The following is a 22,416-nucleotide window of genomic DNA, read 5'->3' on the forward strand; positions in this document are numbered from 1 at the left end:
TTTTCAAGCAGATTTAATTAAAAACTAACTTGGCCACTTAGGAGAATTCACTGTCTACTTGGTAAGCAACTCCAGTTTAGATTTGGCCTTGTGTTTCAGGTTATTGTCCTACTGAAAGTTGAATTCATCTCCCAGTGTCTGGTAAAAAGCAGACTGAAGCAGTTTTTCCTCTATGACTTTGACTGTGCTCAGCTCCATTCAGTTTATTTTCCATCATGAAAAACTCCCCATTCTTTAATGATTACAAGCATACCAATGCAGGGTTCATACATATTTTGACAGATGAAATTTCAGGACTTTTCCATTACTTTTAACCACATTTCTATGACCAATCATTGGTGGCATCTCTATGTGTTCATAAACAAAATATGGTATTGACACTAGTCAATGAGTGTCAAATGATGCAAGGCTTATTTACAGCTTGATTAAAATAATAAACACTTGTAAATTATTTGTGGACAGGAATACCTTAACAGATACAACAGGAAAAACTGGTGACAAAAAAAAAGTACATAAGTTCCTTCTTTTTGTGGTCTGACAGTTGGATTTAAAAACACACACGCAAACCTGAAGAAGATGTTTCACATTTAAACTTAACTTACTATTACATTTTTTTTGACTGTCCCGGATAGTGCAGGAGATATTTTTTACACGCACGAAAGCTGATGACACAGCAGGGTTATGAAAAACCTCATGCTCCTGGAACACACACACACACACACGGTTAGGACAACCCTCATGCCCCTGGAAAACACACACAACTTTCAGTCTGATAAACTGAACACACACACACTCCATAAGTGCTTTTTTCTTCTTGAATGTCCAGAGATAAACTGAACAGTATTTGGCAGCTTAGTTTTTCATTGCTACAAGTTTCTCTTTGATCTGTTTTTCAATCTCCAGCAGAGATGCCTTCTCTTTTGCAGTGCGTCAGAAACTGATGGATTTTGCGATGCAAGTCCGTTTGCTTGTAGCATCTGCCTTCTCTGCATATTCCTCAACTGATTTTTCAAGAGCACTCCCACCCTGGCCCTCTTCTTCTTCAAGTCGTCCAGCTCATCAATGAGACCCTTTCTCTTCAGGTCGATGACTTGTCTCTCCTTCAGTCTTTTCTGCTCATCCAAGCACCCATGGTACCTCAGCCTTGCTCCTGCGGCCGACATCAACAGCTCTTTGGTGATCTGTAGATGACTGTCTGTTTACAGAAACGTACTCTGTGTACAGAAAATGTCCACGTCAAGAGACATGGCATAAACAGTTGAAACAGACACACAAACAATTCATGAAAACGACAGCTTACCTGTAACTAGGTTACACCCCCAACGTCTCTGACGTGATCAACAATGAGCCTCAGAGCCACCAGTGTGTTCTCCTTCTGATTCTCTACCACAACCTCCTTATAGTTTGAGAGTCACCTCTCCAACACTAGCCTGTCCATGAGACAGGACAAACAGCATCTGAACAACATCCCACAGCCTGGAGAAGGCATCTTTTGATCCCATGGTCTCCTGCAGGAGTGTGTCCACCCGGTTTGTCTTGGGGTCAAAATCTCTGAAGCTGGTTTGGAGTGCAGCAGCGTCACAAATCTCTCTGAACTCTCTCAGAACATCGTCGCACACGGGCTCCCCACATGGTCAGCAGTAACGAGTGTAAGCAGTATTCTCTTTATCTGTGGTACGCACAGCTGTTTGGATATTGCCATCTGTCTTGGCTCGAAGCACTGCATGCTTCTCACCATATGGTGGTGCACTGGAGCCTTCTTCATGACCTTCTCCAGCAGTGTGATCACGAGTCTCTTGCAGTCCATCTTGATCTCCAGCACATGCCTCTCTGTAATCTTTCTGTAAGATTTGAATTGATTGAGGGTTGTTTCTGGTGCAAATCCAGTGTTAATCATTGAACTGTCCTTGCGCTGACTGCTGTCCTCAAATGGAACTTGGAGGAGCTTCCGTGTTGAGGTGGCTTCTTTCAAGGTGTTTTCCTTCACAAGCGTTCCATGAGCTGTGAGCTAATGAATATTGTTCTTTAGTTTAAGCTCGGATAGGAAACTTGGATTCTAGATGACATTTTAACACTGTTTTCATTCCATTAATGTACACATAAAGCAGCCCAAATAAATCACAATGTGACGATTCTTTGATTAATACTTTATTTTAGTAAACAGCACTAGGAATGATCCTTTCTGTCCCATGTATTTTGAAGACAAAGCACCGTAAATACTGTATCAATCGTATCACACACATACAAATTGTGGTCAACTTATCAATAATAATCCATATTTCTTTACCTTTGATCATTTTTAACATGTCCTCACTCAGGAAGGGCAGTTTGGGTTTGTACATGGTGAGGAAGGTGGTGATTTGTCTGGCAACGCCATTGAAGACGCCTACTTTCACAGGGAAAGCAGCACAGCTGTCATTCACGAAGTCAAAAGACTTGCACTTTGGATTGGGTAGTTCTCCTTTTCTCACCATCTCCACGTACTGTTTCCCGTGAGGCCATAGCAGCAGTCCGCAGCCTGAAACATTGACATTTTCTATCCAGTGCTCGCAGAACTGAAGCACGCTAGTGCTACAACCTGTGGCTCCTACAAAGTCTACGTTACGTGCAGGGAAATCATAAAACATACAAAAGACTCGAGAGTGTGTGTTCTACATCCCAGTTAGCGGCTTTGCATCTATCAAGAAATGGGTTATGCAGGATGTACAATACACAGGACCCAATGTTGATCTGTGATTTGTTGACATCTCTCAACATGTTCTTCTGTAGTATTTTGAACACCTTCCAGTTGACATTGGGACTGCCAAGTGAAAGTTGCAGCAGGTACTTAGCAAAATAAGAATTGGAGCTAAGTATATTGACAGCAGAGGGATGTCACGTGAATTCGGAGCCAATGTATTTCGTTTTCACCTCTTCACATGACTTTTAAGAATAGTGGGAGTTCGCCACTTTCAGGGCCCACCATACTTTGGCTGCTAGCACTTCATTCTTGTTTACCACTATCGATATTTGCTTGGGAGCAGAGGTGGTGGTGGATACGGCGGCTGATCCTGCTGCTAACCCCGGGTTGAAGAAGCTATTAATGGGGGTCAGTGTCGAGCTCGTCATCTTGCGCGCAACAGCACTGAGGTGTCCCCCCCCCCCCTTTCATGTGGCTAGTTACCGCTGCCTTCCCCATGTTCGAAATGTAAAAATCTTTACTGCACGTTGCATTTTACATGTGCTGGGTTTTGAACTTTCGCCAGTCACAAGTCTTACTTTGGCATGTGTAGCCAAGCATTGTTGAAGGAACATTTATTTACCCGGCATGGCTAGCTAGTTGGTTTGTTAGCAAGCTAGAACTAGCTACGGAGACCAGCTAGCGCAACCAAAAATCGACCAAAATTAATTCTGATCATGTATATTTTCACTTTTTTGATAAAATACTTAAGTTTGTCTTAACGAACTACATGAATATGAAATGATTCAACTAATTTCCATGACTTTTCTAAAACCTTTGCGATATTATTATTTTCCAAAACATAAAGACCTGGAAAACAAGATTTTCAAATTCCATAACTTTTCCAGGACCATACAGACCCTGCCATAACATGACGCAGCCACCACTATGTTTGAAAATATGAAGTGTGGTGCTCAGTAATGTCTTGTATTGAATTTGTCCCAAACACAGCATGTTGTATTCAGTACAAAACGTTACTGCAACAAGTGTGGCAATGCAATTATTACTTTATTGCAAACAGGATGCATGTTCTGGAATATTTTTTAAAATTCTGTACAGGCTTCCTTTTCACTCGGTCAATTAGGTTAGTACTGTGGAGTAACTACAATGTTGTTGATTCATCCTCAGTTTTCTCCTATTACAGCCATTAAACTCAGTCACCATTGTCCTCATTGTGAAATCCCTGAGCGGTTTCCTTCCTCTTCAGCAACTGATTTAGGAAGGACACCTGTATCTTTGTAGTGACTGGGTGTATTGATACACCATCCAAAGTGTATTTAATAACTTCACCATGCTCAAAGGGATATTCAATGTCTGCTTTTATTTTTTTTACCCATCTACCAATAGGTGGCCTTCTTTGCAAGACATTGTAAAACCTCCCTGGTCTGTGGTTGAATCTGTGGTTGAAATTCACTGCTCGACTGAGGGACCTTACAGATAATTGTATGTGTGGGGTACAGAAATGAGGTAGTCATTTAAAAATAATGTTAAACACTATTATTGCACACAGGGTGAGTCCTTCCAATGTTTATGTAAGTTGTTAAGCAAATGTTTTAGTCCTTATACTTGCCATAGCAAAGGGGTTGAATACTTATTGACTTAAAGCTTTCCAGCTCTGTCAAAAAATGAAAAGTCTGAGGTCCTGAGCACTCTGGAGCAGGTTTATCAAGGATCTGTGTACTTTGCGCCGTTCATCTATCCCTTGATCCTGACTAGTCTCCCAGTCCCTGCCACTGAAAAACATCTCCAAGACATGATACTGCCACCACCATGCTTCACCGTAGGGATGGTATTGGCCGAGTGATGAGCAGTGTCTGGTTTCCTCCACATGTGACGCTTGGCATTCAGGCCAAATAGTTCAATCTTGGTTTCATCAGACCAGAAAATCTGGTTTCTCATGGTCAGAGTCCTTTAGGTGCCTTTTGGCAAACTCCAAGTGGGCTGTCATTTGCCTTTTACTGAGGAGTGTACATACTTCCGTCTGGCCACTCCACCATAAAGGCTTGATTGGTGGAGTGCAGCAGAGATGGTTGTCCATGAGATTCTTCGTCACCTCCCTGAAGAAGGCCCTTCTCCCCCTGACCGAGCGGCCAGCTCTAGGATGAGACTTGGTAGTTCCAAACTTCTTCCATTTATGAATTATGGAGGCCAGTGTTTTTTGGGACCCTCAATGCTGCAAAAATGTTTTGGTACCCTTCCCCAGATCTGTGCCTCGACACAATCCTGGCTCGGAGGTCTACGGATCACGTCAGACGTTGGGGGTGTAACCTAGTTACAGGTAATTCCTTTACCTGATGGCTTGGTTTTTGCCCTGACATGCACTGTCAACTGTGGGACCTTATATACAGTGGGGCAAAAAAGTATTTAGTCAGCCACCAATTGTGCAAGTTCTCCCACTTAAAAATATGAGAGAGGCCTGTCATTTTCATCATAGGTACACTTCAACTATGACAGACAAAATGAGAAAAAAATTCCTGAAAATCACATTGTAGGATTTTTAATGAATTTATTTGCAAATTATGGTGGAAAATAAGTATTTGGTCACCTACAAACAAGCAAGATTTCTGTCTCTCACAGACCTGTAACTTCTTCTTAAAGAGGCTCCTCTGTCCTCCACTCATTACCTGTATTAATGGCACCTGTTTGAACTTGTTATCAGTATAAAAGACACCTGTCCACAACCTCAAACAGTCACACTCCAAACTCCACTATGGCCAAGGCCAAAGAGCTGTCAAAGGACACCAGAAACAAAATTGTAGACCTGCACCAGGCTGGGAAGACTGAATCTGCAATAGGTAAGCAGCTTGGTTTGAAGAAATCAACTGTGGGTGCAATTATTAGGAAATGGAAGACATACAAGACCACTGATAATCTCCCTCGATCTGGGGCTCCACGCAAGATCTCAAAAAATGATCACAAGAACGGCGAGCAAAAATCCCAGAACCACACGGGGGGATCTAGTGAATGACCTGCAGAGAGCTGGGACCAAAGTAACAAAGCCTACCATCAGTAACACACTACGCCGCCAGGGACTCAAATCCTGCAGTGCCAGACGTGTCCCCCTGCTTAAGCCAGTACATGACCAGGCCAGGTCTGAAGTTTGCTAGAGAGCATTTGGATGATCCAGAAGAAGATTGGGAGAATGTCATATGGTTAGATGAAACCAAAATATAACTTTTTGATAAAAACTCAACTCGTTGTGTTTAGAGGACAAAGAATGCTGAGTTGCATCCAAAGAACACCATACCTACTGTGAAGCATGGGGGTGGAAACATCATGCTTTGGAGCTGCTTTTCTGCAAAGGGACCAGGACGACTGATCCGTGTAAAGGAAAGAATGAATGGGGCCATGTATCGTGAGATTTTGAGTGAAAACGTCCTTCCATCAGCAAGAGCATTGAAGATGAAACGTGGCTGGGTCTTTCAGCATGACAATGATTCCAAACACACCGCCCGGGCAACGAAGGAGTGGCTTCGTAAGAAGTATGTCAAGGTCCTGGAGTGGCCTAGCCAGTCTCCCGATCTCAACCCCATAGAAAATCTTTGGAGGGAATTGAAAGTCCGTGTTGCCGAGCAACAGCCCCAAAACATCACTGCTCTAGAGATCTGCATGGAGGAATGGGCCAAAATACCAGCAACAGTGTGTGAAAACCTTGTGAAGACTTACAGAAAACGTTTGACCTCTGTCATTGCCAACAAAGGGTATATAACAAAGTATTGAGATAAACTTTTGTTATTGACTAAATACTTATTTTCCACCATAATTTGCAAATAAATTCATTAAAAATCCTATAATGTGATTTTCTTTTCTCATTTTGTCTGTCATAGTTGAAGTGTACCTATGATGAAAATTACAGGCCTCTCATCTTTTTAAGTGGGAGAACTTGCACAATTGGTGGCTGACTAAATACTTTTTTGCCCCACTGTATATAGACAGGTGTGTGCCTTTGCAAATCATGTCCAAACAATTGAATTAACCACAGGTGGACTCTTATCAATTGATCAATGGAAACAGGATGCATCGGAGCTCAATTTGAGTCTCATAGCAAAGGGTCTGAATACTTATGTAAATAAAAGGTTTTTCTTATTTTTTTTATACATTCGCAAAAATATCAAAAAACATGTTTTTGCTTTATCATTATGGGGTATTGTGTGTAGATTGATGAGGGAAACAAATTATTTAATACATTTTAGAAAATAAGGCTGTAACGTAACAAAATGAGGAAAAAGGGAAGGAGTATGAAAAGTATGAACTTTCCAAATATACTGCATGTTGAGATAAACACATCACTATATTATTATCGTGGCAAAACATGTCAGCTGTATCAAAATTGGCCCTCATTTGCAAGATGTAATTTTTAAGTCTTTATTAAATACTACAGAGAGTGCACCAGTTTCACTAGCATGGGGTTAACACAACATAAATGAGGTTATCATCAAGATTAGCTCATACAAATCAGACAATCTCCTGCCATGGCCTGGTGTGCTTTGGCAGCATAACGAAGACACGCATGCATACACAATCTTAAATCAATCTGTCTGGGGAATATTTTCCTGAATCTGTGATGATTGGCCTTGTCCTATTTTAACTGGCAGGGATTGCAATGCACTCTAAACCCAGATGCTTGTAAGGACAAGATTCCGGACACACATTGCAACGCAAAAAGGCCTGAGTCACTATTCTAGGGACCGCAGGACAACTCTGTCACTCACCCAAAACCATAGGCTTCTGAACTTCTGTCCCGAGGCAACTCAAGCTGCATGTTTTCACTCTGTCTCAGGCCCTTAATTAACATAGGGCTTTCCACTCACAGCCCCGTCAGAGCTCAGTTTCTCCGCTTCACAGCGCGGCATGGTTTTTGACTGACAGACGTTTTAAAAACTTGAGCACCGCACATGACGGGATGCCCCTATCCCTCCCACTAATTGGGCTACTTTTGCACATTTGTTGTTGACAGAGGGAAATGCTGAAAATTGAGAGGAGTCAATGGGTTCTGAAAGACGAGATGTTGAGGATTATAATAAATACCACTTTGACGTCATACAAGCAAAACCCAACACCCTCGAGTCCAAATGTGCACTTCATATTTCCAAACGTGTCATTTACAGTATCAACGTTCATGATCATTATATTTGATTCACAGTTACAAGGATAAAATGCGTTAGTCAAATCTTATTGGTCACATACACATATTTAGCAGATGTTATTGCAGGTGTAGCGAAATGCTTGTGTTCTTATGTCCAACAGTGCAGTAGTATCTAACAATTCACAACACACATCTAAAAGTAAAAGAACGGAATTAGGAAATATTTCAATATTAGGACGAGCAATGTTTGAGTGGCATTGACTAAAATAGAGTAGAATACAGTATATACATATGAAATGAGTAAAGCAGTATGTAAACATTATTAAAGTGACCAGTGATTCCATGTCTATGTACATAGGGAAGCAGCCTCTAAGGTGCAGGGTTGAGTAACCAGGTGGTAGCCGCCTAGTTATGGATATTTAACAGTCTGATGACCTTGAGATAGAAGCTGTTTTTCAGACTGGCTGCATCACCACTTGGTATGGAAACTGCATGGCGCTATAGAGGGTAATGCGCAGTTTTTTTGTATTTGTAGTTCACTATTTTTGGCAACTTTACCATTTATTTCACTACATTCCTAAAGCAAATGATGTACTTTTTACCACATACATATTCCCTGACCCCCAAACGTACTTGTTACATTTTGAATGAGTAGCAACACAGGAAAATGGTCCAATTCACACACTTATAAAAGAAAACATCCTTGGTCATCCCTACTACCGGATCTGGCGGATTCACTAAACACAAATGCTTTGTTTGTAAATATGTCTGAACGTTGGAGTGTGCCCCTGCCATCTGTAAATTTAAAAAACAAGAAAATTGTGCGGTCTAGTTTGCTTAATATAAGGAATATGAAATGATTCATACTTTTACTTTTGATACTTAAGTATTTTTAAACCAAATACTTTTAAATACTTTCAAGTAGTATTTTACTGGGTGACTTTCACTTGAGTCATTTTCTATTAACGTATCTTTACTTTAACTCAAGGATGACAATTGGGTACTTCTTCCACCACTGGTACTGTGTATGGCCTAGTACATCACTGGGGGGCATTTCCTGTAGTCAACCACCCACTCCACGGTTTTGACTGTTGAGTTCCAGGTTGTTGTGATTGCACCAGACAGTCAACCTGCCATCCAGGACCTCTATACCTCTATTATCGCCCCCAGAAACCTCCTTTTACTCTCTGTTCCAGACGTTCTAGACGACCAATTCTTATTGCTTTTAGCCGCACCCTTATTCTACTCCTCCTATGTTCCTCTGGCGATGTAGAGGTGTATCCAGGCCCTGCAGTGTCTAGCTCCACTCCTATTCCCCAGGCGCTCTCTTTTGACGACTTCTGTAACCGTAATAGCCTTGGTTTCATGCATGTTAACATTAGAAGCCTCCTCCCTAAGTTTGTTCTATTCACTGCTTTAGCACACTCTGCCAACCCGGATGTTCTAGCTGTGTCTGAATCCTGGCTTAGGAAGACCACCAAAAATTCAGAAATTTTAATTCCAAACTACAACATTTTCAGACAAGATAGAACTGCCAAAGGGGACGGTGTTGCAATCTACTGCAAAGATTGCCTGCAGAGTTCTGTCCTACTATCCAGGTCTGTACCCAAACAATTTGAACTTCTACTTTTAAAAATCCACCTCTCTAAAAACAAGTCTCTCACTGTTGCCGCCTGCTATAGACCACCCTCTGCCCCCAGCTGTGCTCTGGACACCATTTGTGAACTGATTGCCCCCCATCTATCTTCAGAGCTCGTGCTGCTAGGCGACCTAAACTGGAACATGCTTAACACCCCAGCCATCCTACAATCTAAACTTGATGCCCTCAATCTCACACAAATTATCAATGAACCTACCAGGTACCTCCCCAAAGCCTTAAACACGGGCACCCTCATAGATATCATCCTAACCAACTTCCCCTCTAAATACACCTCTGCTGTCTTCAACCAAGATCTCAGCCTCATTGCCTGCATCCGTAATGGGTCAGCGGTCAAACGACCTCCTCTCATCACTGTAAAACGCTCCCTGAAACACTTCAGCGAGCAGGCCTTTCTAATCGACCTGGCCGGGGTATCCTGGAAGGATATTGACCTCATCCCGTCAGTAGAGGATGCCTGGATATTTTTTTTAAATGCCTTCCTAACCATCTTAAATAAACATGCCCCATTCAAGAAATGTAGAACCAGGAACAGATATAGCCCTTGGTTCTCCCCAGACCTGACTGCCCTTAACCAACACAAAAACATCATATGGCGTTCTGCATTAGCATCGAACAGCCCCCGTGATATGCAGCTGTTCAGGGAAGTTAGAAACCATTATACACAGGCAGTTAGAAAAGTCAAGGCTAGCTTTTTCAAGCAGAAATTTGCTTCTTGCAACACTAACTCAAAAAAGTTCTGGGACACTGTAAAGTCCATGGAGAATAAGAACACCTCCTCCCAGCTGCCCACTGCACTGAAGATAGGAAACACTGTCACCACTGATAAATCCACCATAATTGAAAATTTCAATAAGCATTTTTCTACTGCTGGCCATGCTTTCCACCTGGCTACTCCTACCCCTGTCAACAGCACTGCACCCCCAACAGCAACTCGCCCAAGCCTTCCCCATTTCTCCTTCTCCCAAATCCATTCAGCTGATGTTCTGAAAGAGCTGCAAAATCTGGACCCCTACAAATCAGCCAGGCTAGACAATCTGGACCCTTTCTTTCTAAAATTATCTGCCGAAATTGTTGCCACCCCTATTACTAGCCTGTTCAACCTCTCTTTCGTGTCGTCTGAGATTCCCAAAGATTGGAAAGCAGCTGCGGTCATCCCCCTCTTCAAAGGGGGGGACAGTCTTGACCCAAACTGCTACAGACCTATATCTATCCTACCATGCCTTTCTAAGGTCTTCGAAAGCCAAGTCAACAAACAGATTACCGACCATTTCGAATCTCACCATACCTTCTCTGCTATGCAATCTGGTTTCAGAGCTGGTCATGGGTGCACCTCAGCCACGCTCAAGGTCCTAAACGATATCTTAACCGCCATCGATAAGAAACATTACTGTGCAGCCGTATTCATTGATCTGGCCAAGGCTTTCGACTCTGTCAATCACGACATCCTCATCGGCAGACTCGACAGCCTTGGTTTCTCAAATGATTGCCTCGCCTGGTTCACCAACTACTTATCTGATAGAGTTCAGTGTGTCAAATCGGAGGGTCTGTTGTCCGGACCTCTGGCAGTCTCTATGGGGGTGCCACAGGGTTCAATTCTTGGACCGACTCTCTTCTCTGTATACATCAATGAGGTCGCTCTTGCTGCTGGTGAGTCTCTGATCCACCTCTATGCAGACGACACCATTCTGTATACTTCCGGCCCTTCTTTGGACACTGTGTTAACAACCCTCCAGGCAAGCTTCAATGCCATACAACTCTCCTTCCGTGGCCTCCAATTGCTCTTAAATACAAGTAAAACTAAATGCATGCTCTTCAACCGATCGCTACCTGCACCTACCCGCCTGTCCAACATCACTACTCTGGACGGCTCTGACTTAGAATACGTGGACAACTACAAATACTTAGATGTCTGGTTAGACTGTAAACTCTCCTTCCAGACCCATATCAAACATCTCCAATCCAAAGTTAAATCTAGAATTGGCTTCCTATTTCGCAACAAAGCATCCTTCACTCATGCTGCCAAACATACCCTTGTAAAACTGACCATCCTACCAATCCTCGACTTTGGCGATGTCATTTACAAAATAGCCTCCAATACCCTACTCAACAAATTGGATGCAGTCTATCACAGTGCAATCCGTTTTGTCACCAAAGCCCCATATACTACCCACCATTGCGACCTGTACGCTCTCGTTGGCTGGCCCTCGCTTCATACTCGTCGCCAAACCCACTGGCTCCATGTCATCTACAAGACCCTGCTAGGTAAAGTCCCCCCTTATCTCAGCTCGCTGGTCACCATAGCATCTCCCACCTGTAGCACACGCTCCAGCAGGTATATCTCTCTAGTCACCCCCAAAACCAATTCTTTCTTTGGCCGCCTCTCTTTCCAGTTCTCTGCTGCCAATGACTGGAACGAACTACAAAAATCTCTGAAACTGGAAACACTTATCTCCCTCACTAGCTTTAAGCACCAACTGTCAGAGCAGCTCACATATTACTGCACCTGTACATAGCCCACCTATAATTTAGCCCAAACAACTACCTCTTTCCCAACTGTATTTAATTAATTTATTTATTTTGCTCCTTTGCACCCCATTATTTTTATTTCTACTTTGCACATTCTTCCATTGCAAAACTACCATTCCAGTGTTTTACTTGCTATATTGTATTTACCTTGCCACCATGGCCTTTTTTGCCTTTACCTCCCTTCTCACCTCATTTGCTCACATTGTATATAGACTTGTTTATACTGTATTATTGACTGTATGTTTGTTTTACTCCATGTGTAACTCTGTGTCGTTGTATCTGTCGAACTGCTTTGCTTTATCTTGGCCAGGTCGCAATTGTAAATGAGAACTTGTTCTCAACTTGCCTACCTGGTTAAATAAAGGTGAAATAAATAAAATAAAAAAATATACCAGGCGGTGTCAGAGGAAGGCCTTAAAAATTGTCAAAGACTCCAGCCACCCAAGTCATAGATTGTTCCGTCTGCTACCGCACGGTAAGAGGTACCGATACACCAAGTCCGGAACCAACAGGACCCTGAACAGCTTCTAAGACTGCTAAATAGTTCATTAGCAAACCAATAGTTACCTGAACGTTCTGCATTGACCCTTTTTGCTCTTTTAACGCATCACATATGCTGCTCCTGTTTATAATATATCCTGCTGACCACTCATTGGTTATTTATTCCTCATGTTATTTTTGTAAAAATTATTTTCATTTTCTTCTCGCTGCAGTAAGTAAGGATTTCCACGGCTAGCTGAAACCTTCGCTTGAAAAAAGTAGCAATAGTACCGTTTGTCCATTTTGAGATGCCACAGCCAGTATACACTTCCTCAAAAGTCTGAAGTAATCTAAGATAACCAAAGAAATCTGTCGCTCATTTTGACGTTTTTGCCAAAGCAATCTTAGTTGCACAATTTTACATGAACTATATTATAAGATGTTTGGCCAAATATTTTTCAAATGAAAAAATGTGCATGCAAACGAGTTGTCTCTTGTTGAACGACAACAAAGACTTTAATGAAGAATCCCTACTGTTGGCCAATCACCGACGAAGGGGCGTAGACTTCGGCTCCGAACTTCAGCTTGCCTCCAGAAAAAAAATGTAGTGTGCCCGAACATCTCCGAAGTCCCAAAAAAAATGTATAATCTAAACGTTGTCATAATATATGCATGAAATCTACTAAACCGTTTCGGCTGGGAAGAAAGCATACACCTTAAGTCTACACTTGTTGTTGACGAAGCATGTGACAAATAACATTTTATTTGGATAAAGTTCCAGGGACACACAGTTGTTCAAGGGAGAAGGAAGACACACACAAACACTTAGGCTACTTCACGAACCATGCTTCAAATAGATCGTGACACTAGCCTCCGTTTACCCATTTCTGCAAGGGTGGGTGTGTGTGCACAGTACACACCACACAGCCAATGTGGTCATGGATGGGTGTTGGGAGGAAGTGAGGGCCTGGTAGTCTGTGTCCTCATACGGATACAACATTGAGGCAACAACTACGCATGGAGTCAGTGGAGCGGACATCCAAGGAGAGGTAAAAATGTTCACTCTTTGGCATTTAAGTGGCTAGACGGACATGGCACCTAGCCATAAATGACATAACCGAATGGCTACAAACTAATTGAGTTGCCCAACTAGGACTGCAACATAGGTTTAAGAGGATGTATGTGTAACCTATGGCTATTAGCAAAAAATACTCACCACTGATGACTTTCGGCACACATAGGGTCCATCTTCACGGCTTCCTCTCCAACTTTCTTCCCTGAGGGGAGTGAAGAGGGAGGACATGAATAGAGCTACTGCACTGAAACGCGAGCTCAGTATACACACTACTGGCACGTTTGTTCACATCATACAGTATACACAAACATATAGGAATGTACCTACATTTAATAGAAGAGGAGATTCAACAGACCCACACAGATAACAAGGACATCATTCAATAACACACATCACACGAAAAACCAAAAAAGACGCCACACAAAACGCGAGAAGAGACTGGGCATGAGATGATTAACAAATAAAAATCAACAGTGATATGAAAGATAATACAACAGGGCCATAAACTTGATGTCTTTGTTGCTTTAAAATAGCCAACACTGCATCGCCCTGTTTCCGTCTGTGTTTCCAAACCACTTGACAATGGTGCCTTTTGCGGAAAGCACCTGGCCAGCCTTGATTAGAGGCCCATTAATGAGGAAGGATTACTGTATGAAGAAACGGGTCAAGCCAGTCTGTACTGTTCAGCACAATCACACAACAGTCTCAGTTGAGAAAAAGAGAAAGACTCTAGTCTAGATGGTAAATGGTATAGTGCTGCAAGTAATAAGCCGAGGCTCATGGCCAACATATTGCTACAGTTACATGAGACATGCAAAGAGTGTTGTGAGTTCATTGTAACTCTGCTTACAAGCACTGCAGGGGGTGGAGTATGTGAAAAAGGCAGGGAGAAAATAAAAACATGCAAGCTGAATTTTTTTTTTAAACTAGCGATTTGAGTGAACACCTACACTACCGTTCAAAAGTTTGGGGTCACTTAGAAATGTCCTTGAAAGTAAAGCACTTTTTTTTTGTCCAGTAGAATAACATCAAATTGATCAGAAATACAATGTAGACATTGTTAATGTTGGAAATGACTAATGTAGCTGGAAATGGTTGACTTTTAATGGAATATCTACATAGGCGTACAGAGGCCCATTATCAGCAACCATCACTCCGGTGTGCCAATGGCACGTTGTTAGCTAATCCAAGTTTATCATTTTAAAAAGGCTAATTGATCATTAGAAAACCCTTTTTCAATTATGTTAGCACAGCTGAAAACTGTTGTTCTGATTGAAGAAGCAATACAACTGGCCTTCTTAGACTAGTTGAGTATCGGGAGCATCAGCATGTGGTTTCGATTACAGGCTCAAAATGGCTAGAAACAAATAACTTTCTTCTGAAACTCGTCAGTATATTCTTGTTCTGAGAAATGAAGGCTATTCCATGCGAGAAATTGCCAAGAAACTGAAGATCTCTTACAACGCTGTGTACTACTCCCTTCACAGAACAGCACAAACTGTCTTTAACCAGAATAGAAAGAGTGTGAGGCCCCAGTGCACAACTGAGTACATTATAGTGTCTAGTTTGAGAAACAGATGCCTCACAAGTCCTCAACTGACAGCTTCATTAAATAGTACCCGCAAAACACCAGTCTCAACATCAACAGTGAAGAGGCGACTCAGGGATGCTGGCCTTCTAGGCAGAGTTGCAAAGAAAAAGCCATATCTCAGACTGGTCAATAAAATTAAAAGATTAAGATGGGCGAAAGAACACACATTTAAGATTTAAATTTAAGATTTACTTGAAAAAGTTTTGGGATGCTAGTGGTTGCAATACTTTGGGATCTATCCCATCCCATAACTGTCCCAGACTATGTTTGTAATATTTAGGTCAACTTTAGTACTATGGGGGATAGTAGATTGACATAGGCTAGTGCTTTTGCTGTTCATTAGGCCTACTCAACTTGTTGGCTGCCGAAAAAATAAACATGGACAGTTGTTCCAATTATCTTTAATATGCGCAAATTGGATATTCAATTGATATTGAAGGCTATATTACATGGATTTATTAGACTTTTTGTTCCAAAGGTCTGCAGTAGTGGCTTGTAGGCTATGCATGGAAGCCAGGAGATACTAAGTGTGTATGTTAATTAGCGGTGAATTATCGTGAGACTGGCAGGTTTTTGATTGACAATCACCGGCTGATGAAATTTCATGACCGTCACAACCCTATATGCCACCACAGCTGTATGGTACAAACATTATGGGCAAATGGAGTATAATGCAGATTACTATTTCAGGTCATTGATGACAATGTGCAGCAATCAGTTCAATGCATAGTCACTTAATCCCTATGTGCCCAATAGCCGGCTGATGAGGGCCACAGCATGGGGGAAGAAAAGGTTAAAGTGGTGGACCTAAACCGTCTGCCATTCTTTGAAAGACGGGGTATTTCGGGTGGGCAGGGTCGGCAATGGTCTTGTACTGGAGGTGTGCAAGTCCTTCATGGAGGGAAGGTGACAGCCGATGACCTTCTCCGCAGACCGGACGATGCACTGCAGTTTGCCCTTGCAACAAGCAGACCCAAACCAGACGGTGATAGCCTCTGTTGAGCCTTCTTGGTCACCACTGATGTTGAGGCTGTGAGAGATGATGGTTCGCAGGAACTTGAATGACTCGGCAGTGCTGACGGCTGAGCCATCAATCTCGAGGGAGAAAGATGGTGGTGGGAATTTCCTGTAGTCAACCACCATTTCCATGGTTTTGACTGTGTTGAGTTCCAGGTTGTTGCGATTGCACCAGGCGGTCAACCTCTCCATGGTACTTGGATTTTTGTCGTCAGAAATTAGACCGACCAGGTTGGTGTCATCAGCAAACTTGAGTAGTTTGGCGGATGTGTCGTTGGAGGAGCAGTCATTCGTGTAGTTAGAAGAGGAAGGGAGAGAGCATGCAAACCTGTGGCGCCCCCGTGTTGAGAGATGTTTTCCCATCTTAACGTGCTGTGTCCTGTTGGTCAGAAGAAGTCAGTGATTCACCGGCAGATGGAGTCAGATACGTTCAGCTGTGTGAGTTCATGCTGTAGCAGGTCCGGAATGATGGTGTTGAAGGCTGAGTTAAAGTCCACAAACAATATCCTCGGGTTGTTGAGGTGTTGAAGGATGTAGTGAAGGCCCATGTTGACGCCATCATCCACAGGCCAATTGGCTCTGTCGGCGAACTGCATGTGGTCAAGGAGGGCGTCGGTGGTGGTTTTGAGATGGGACAGAACCAGGTGTTCAAAGTTTTTCATGATGACGAGGTGGGTGCTAAAGGTCTATAGTCATGTAGGCCGGTCGCCTTTTGTTTCTTCTTGCCAACAGCATTACGTCATTCTAGACATGTGAAGAGCGTGAAAAGTTAACTGTTATATGTAGTGTTGTTTTGGCCAAATGGGCCATTGTGCTAGGTTGCATGTGGGAAATTAGTCCATGCACAACCGTGTCTTACTGACAACTTAATGTGGCGCAATAGACCCTGTGAATGGCTCATTTTGCATTATTGCTAATGCTCATATAGCTAGCTGTAAGTAGAGCACTTAAGCCTACGGATGACAGAATACAGCTGTGCTCACAAATTTCGCCAAAGCTCACCACAGATCCTGCTAGTTATCTTTGTGGCCAGATTTGAAATTGGCTTACTGAGGTCATATTATCAATACTAGAGGTTCATGCCAACTGGTTGGTTTTCCAGGTGTCATTCAGTTGCTGATTAACACCAGGACTACTTCCAGGCCACTCCGAGACGTGGATACTGCCAACAAGTTGGTGGCCTGCAGAACCAGTTGTGCAAATGAACATACATGTCTCCAATACCAGGAACTGCTATGGTTGCATATTTCCAGACACTCTGAAAAACCTGGGCATTTTGGGGAATAGAAACCGTGACATTTTGGGAAATTTGGGGAATTGTATAACCCTAATCTTTGGTACATGATGTGAATACTGGAGATCAAGGGGTCAGTATGTGGTTTATTACCAGTCTCTGCATGGGTCTTCTTCTGCTCTAGGTTGGTAGTGATGTCGTGGACATCCACATAGGCTCGAACTAGTCGCCATAAGAAAGTAGTGTTCTGTCCAAACTGTGAAGAAAAGAGGAGTGTCAATAAATTTCACACATTGACTTCCATTTGGAGGCAGGTTTCACCGAGGAACTTCACTGCTCAGACTTGGATTCAAATAGTATTTGTTTTGCTATTTTGGAAAAACATAGTTTTCTTCTAATCAATCGCCCATCTAATTATTGTCAGCATGGAGCAAATTTTAAGGTCTCTTGAGTGGAAAGTTGAACGTTGTGAGAATTCCGTGCAACTTCCAGCATGTGCTTACTTTGAACACTGAGGCTGTAACCCTTTAAGTTAGAGACATAACATGTTTTATGAAGGGCTTGATGTTAACCTTTTGACAAGTAGGAAATATTTTTTTACTTGGTCTGTAACAACATGGGCCAAATAGGTGAGTGGGAATTGCATTGTATTACGTCATATAATGCAAGAAACCACTTTACAAAATAAAAAAGTCATTATTATTACCATACAGAGAATCAAGAGAAAAATGTAGGCTACCCTCTGCCTATTGGCTTCTTTGCATTATTCAAGCCTGTCTCAAAATACAACACTGCCCCTTTAAGACATATAAAAGCCATTTACCTGACTTGCTTTTCAAAGACAGCTAGAAATGTACAAGTTTTTGCTCTTGTAGGAAGCAGTCACTCCCCCATTTCTGACCAATAATTAGCTACAGCCTAACTGGGCAAATAACTCGCTAACTAGCAAAGAATATTAACAAATGTGCATGTGGCTCTGCACTTTGACCTGAAAAGCGCATCAACTCGCAAACTCGGGTGATGGCTACCGGTTAGTAGAATTCTACTCTGTTGCCTTCAGCAAAGTCACCAACTCAATCTTGCAAAGATTCATTTTGGTTGATGCATTTAAAAAGGGTGATAATATTATGTTGATTCACAAGTCTCACAGTGAATCGTTGATCTAAGTATAGTGTAAAATAATGGGGCGAACTCTAATAAATTCAGAACTGTTTCAATATTGTGCATTTCTGGCTGCGCGGGCTGGCATTTCTTCTGTGCGGCAGTCTTGGACATTGCTTCTAGGCCTAGGACATCCAAACTAAAGACTAGGACTGTTGGTTGAAGAAGCCCACCTCTGTCCTCTTATCCAGCATGGTGCGGAGGCACTCCCTCTTGTCTCCATCCGTGCCATTGTGTAGAGCATCCATCCTCTCCAGGAGGGCTGAGAACTCGTCCAGAGGCTCGATCACGGTCACTTCCTCCTGACTCTCATCAGCCTCACTCTTCTCTTCTTCCTCAGAGTCTGTCAGAGCCGTAATGTACCTGAAACACATGGGGAAGCATTCATTAGGGTCACAGCCTAAAATCTCAGTTTCCTTGGCATGTTTTCATAGTTAAGTTAAGTGCTAGGAAGATAAACTGAAAGTGTGAAAGTGTGGGCGGTTAAAACATAAAATCCCTTGTGCGGTTGGCTTCAATTCTACTCCTAGCAGAGCACTTGGTCTGAGTGGGAACCAGTGATCCTACGCAATGACTGGGTTACCATATAAAATGTAGCCTATAGGCTACGCCTTAGTGTGCCAAGACAGTACAAAGTGTACTGGCATCAGGCTATTCATAAATAGTGAAGAGGGGTGAGAGTATCTCCAGAATGGGATCCTCTGGTAATGTCTCAGAGCGTGAGTCTTAGTTAACAAGTGCCTTTAATTACCCCCTCTCTGCCAGATGCTGTCAATAACAGATGAACATTCCCTGTTGGTTTACACGCAAACAGCAACACGTTTGATTACACAAGTGGGTTACTTAAGTGTATAAACGCTGCATAGTTAAGAAGTCTTGACACAGATACCTGAAGGGTTTCCAGTACCGAACACTAGTTTGTCTCTGTCATGGCACATAATGTCCCTGCATTAGCCCCGGTTTACCACTTCCAAAAAAGTCCCCTTTCAATTACTGTAAGTACATACTAACACCCTCAGCAAACACTTCAGTAGGGGAGGTGAAAACGGTGTGTATTAATGACATAGGTAGAAATTCAAAGAAATGGAAGACAAAGTGAAAAGGTTTAAACATGAAAGGCCTCCATTAAGTGCTGGCAACAGCTACATCATCTGTGGTTAAGGAAACGTTTGGGTCTGCGAGCGATGGTTCTGGGCTAGGGGGAGGTGTGTTGGAGTGGGCCGCTGACCGGCACATCGTGGGCCCACAACAAGTGGTGGAAGCCCCATCTTAGATACCTCCCAACTCACAAAACTTAGGTCAGGCCCGAATAGATGATAACTTAAAAGATGCACTACGCGAAAATCGCTCCGCCATTTCCTGGTTGCTACATTTTTTAAATAGTTTGCATAATTTCAGTTTGTGAGAAAACAAGCAAGCATAGTGCAGAGAATCATTGTACCATCTAAACCGCTGTGAACTACATTTTCCTTAACCAAAAATGTTGTAATTTCAGCTGTTTGAAGCTAGTGTATAAGAAGAAAGTAAAAAAACTAAACTTAACCTCTTGGTGTTAGGGGGCAGTATTTTCAGTTTTGGAGAAAAAAAACGTTCCTGTTTTAAACGGGATATTATATTGTCCAGATGGATATATTAGAAAATATTAGACGGATATTAGAAAAACACCTTGAGGATGGATTCTAAACAACGTTTGCTGTCGATATTATGGAGCTAATTTGGAATATTTTTCGGCGTTGTGGTGACCGCAATTTCCGGGCGATTTCTCAGCCAAACGTGAAGAACAAACAGAGCTATTTCGCTAACAAAAATAATATTTAGGGAAAAATGAACTTTGGCTGTCTACCTGGGAGTCTCGTGAGTGAAAACATCCGAAGTTCATCAAAGGTAAACAATTTAATTTGATTGCTTTTCTGATTTCCGTGACAAGTTTGCCTGCTGTTAGCAAGGCATAATGCTATGCTAGGCTATGATAAACTTACACAAATGATTGTCTAGCGTTGGCTGTAAAGCATATTTTGACAATCTGAGATGACAGGGTGATTAACAAAAAGCTAAGCTGTGTTCCAATATATTTCACTTGTGATTTTCAAGAATAGGAAGATTTTCTAGGAAGATTTATGTCCGTTGCATTATGCTAATTAGTGTCAGATGATGATAATGGTCCTGTTCACGGGATGGGCGTCACTACAGGTTAACGGGAAACATAAAGTGCACATAGAACATATCTACCACTTCTTAGAATTGCTTTCAATGAGAATGACAGACCTAACTCACATTTCTATGCACATTTGGTCAGGTCACCCAAAAAGTTATATATTGCAGCTTTAAGTCTGTGCCAGAGGAGACTAAAGTACAGTATATGCAGGAAAACAGCAACATTGCTTCTCCGCGGGGCAGGCAGTAAAATCCAATGACGTTGTAACAACATGACTAAGCAATGAGGGAATGCTTCGGTCTCTTACTTAGGCTGCCTATAACAACCTTCTCAAACAACGCCTACCCAAAGCCTCAGAAAAGTTAAGAAAATCCAACACCTAAAACTTCAGGGACAGTGTGTCACTTATTGTCTTGAAATAGACAACTGAAAGTCTATGCAACGCAAGAATATCATGGCTATAGGCCTATTTTCCCCCATTTTCCAATCTAATTGGACCACTCAGTAAAAATGGAAACACACCCAGTCATGGAAGTGCTTTATGTAGGGATTATGCTGCTGTCAATCTCTCCTCTGCCATTTGTGTGGCCAAGGAGCCCAGCATGTTAGCTCAGACTCCCTCTGCTTGTTGCTTTAATACCGCTGTTTGCTCGAGACCACAGCTCTTAATCTGTCCACACACACCGCTCAGCAGAAGAAAGCAAACACACTGCGGCCCTAGCCAAGAATCTGGCCCACTCACTCACTCACTCACTCATACAACACACAGTGAAAAGCCCGGCCGATTGATTCACAAGACATTCATTCTAAAATGAATTATCTTGCGTTACCAAAATAGGGTAAGACTTGTTAAATACAACATCTAAAAACACTAACAAAAATGTGGGGGCAACACACGAACAGGGAATGAATGAATCTGACAAGAAAGACAATCCATGATCTTTATCCTAAAAAAAACGCAGATTACAACATTTTAATGAATAGACATAGAACCGTTGTACCACAGGGTACAGTTCACTGGCTATTGGCGTTCCTGGGATCTGGAGCTGTGGCCTTGTTTACAAACCCAGATTCATAATCTCTGCACAGTGACCTCAGAGTAAGCTCCTGCAGGCTGGTGCTGAACCCTTTTACAGAGCATTCAGAAAGTATACAGAGCCCATGACTTTTTCAAAATTGTATTACGTTTCAGCCTTCGTCTAAAATGTATTAAATACATGTATCTCGTCAATCTACACACAATACCCCACAATGACAAAGCAAAAACAGAAATACCTTATTTAGATAAGTATTCAGACCCTTTGCCACGAGACCCGAAATTGAGCTCAGGTGCATCCTGTTTCCTGTTTCCATTGATCATCCTTGACATGCATCTACAACTTTATTGGATTCCACCTGTGGTAAATTCAATTGATTGGACATGATTTGGAATGGTACACACCTGTTTATATAAGGTCCCACTGTTGGCAGTGCATGTCAGAGCAAAAATCAAGCCAAGAGGTCAAAGAAATTGTCCATAGAGCTCCAAGACAGGATTGTTTTGTGGCACAGATCTGGGGAAGGGTACCAAAACATGTCTGCAACATTTAAGGTCCCCAATAACACATTAGCCTCCATCATTCTTAAATGGAAGAAGTTTGGAACCCCCAAGACACTTCCTAGAGCTGGCTGCCTTGGAAAACTAAGCAATTGGGGGAGAAGGGCCTTGGTAA

The 22,416-nt window shown here is 42.4% G+C and overlaps 1 protein-coding gene across 9 annotated transcripts in view; it reads right to left on the bottom strand.

Annotated features, from left to right (window-relative positions):
• The window catches only part of LOC110526605 (regulator of microtubule dynamics protein 2), a 71,445-nt gene that overhangs the window by 20,109 nt on the left and 28,920 nt on the right, over positions 1 to 22,416 (bottom strand). For 5 of the 9 annotated variants that reach the window (XM_021607715.3, XM_021607723.3, XM_021607750.3 and 2 more), the window contains exons 3-5: positions 18,723 to 18,912; positions 17,542 to 17,644; positions 13,688 to 13,748 (exon numbers count right to left, since the gene is read on the bottom strand). In XM_021607715.3, coding sequence (XP_021463390.1) covers positions 13,688 to 13,748; positions 17,542 to 17,644; positions 18,723 to 18,912 — 354 coding nt within the window. Of the gene's footprint in view, positions 1 to 162; positions 1,215 to 13,687; positions 13,749 to 17,541; positions 17,645 to 18,722; positions 18,913 to 22,416 lie in introns of those variants that run through there. The other 4 variants (XM_090236961.1, XM_090236963.1, XM_090236975.1 and 1 more) reach the window with 1 other exon arrangement.

The sequence above is a fragment of the Oncorhynchus mykiss genome, chromosome 1 (genome assembly GCF_057628025.1).
Source record: "Oncorhynchus mykiss isolate SJ-2025 chromosome 1, ASM5762802v1, whole genome shotgun sequence".
Taxonomy (NCBI): Eukaryota; Metazoa; Chordata; class Actinopteri; order Salmoniformes; family Salmonidae; genus Oncorhynchus; species Oncorhynchus mykiss.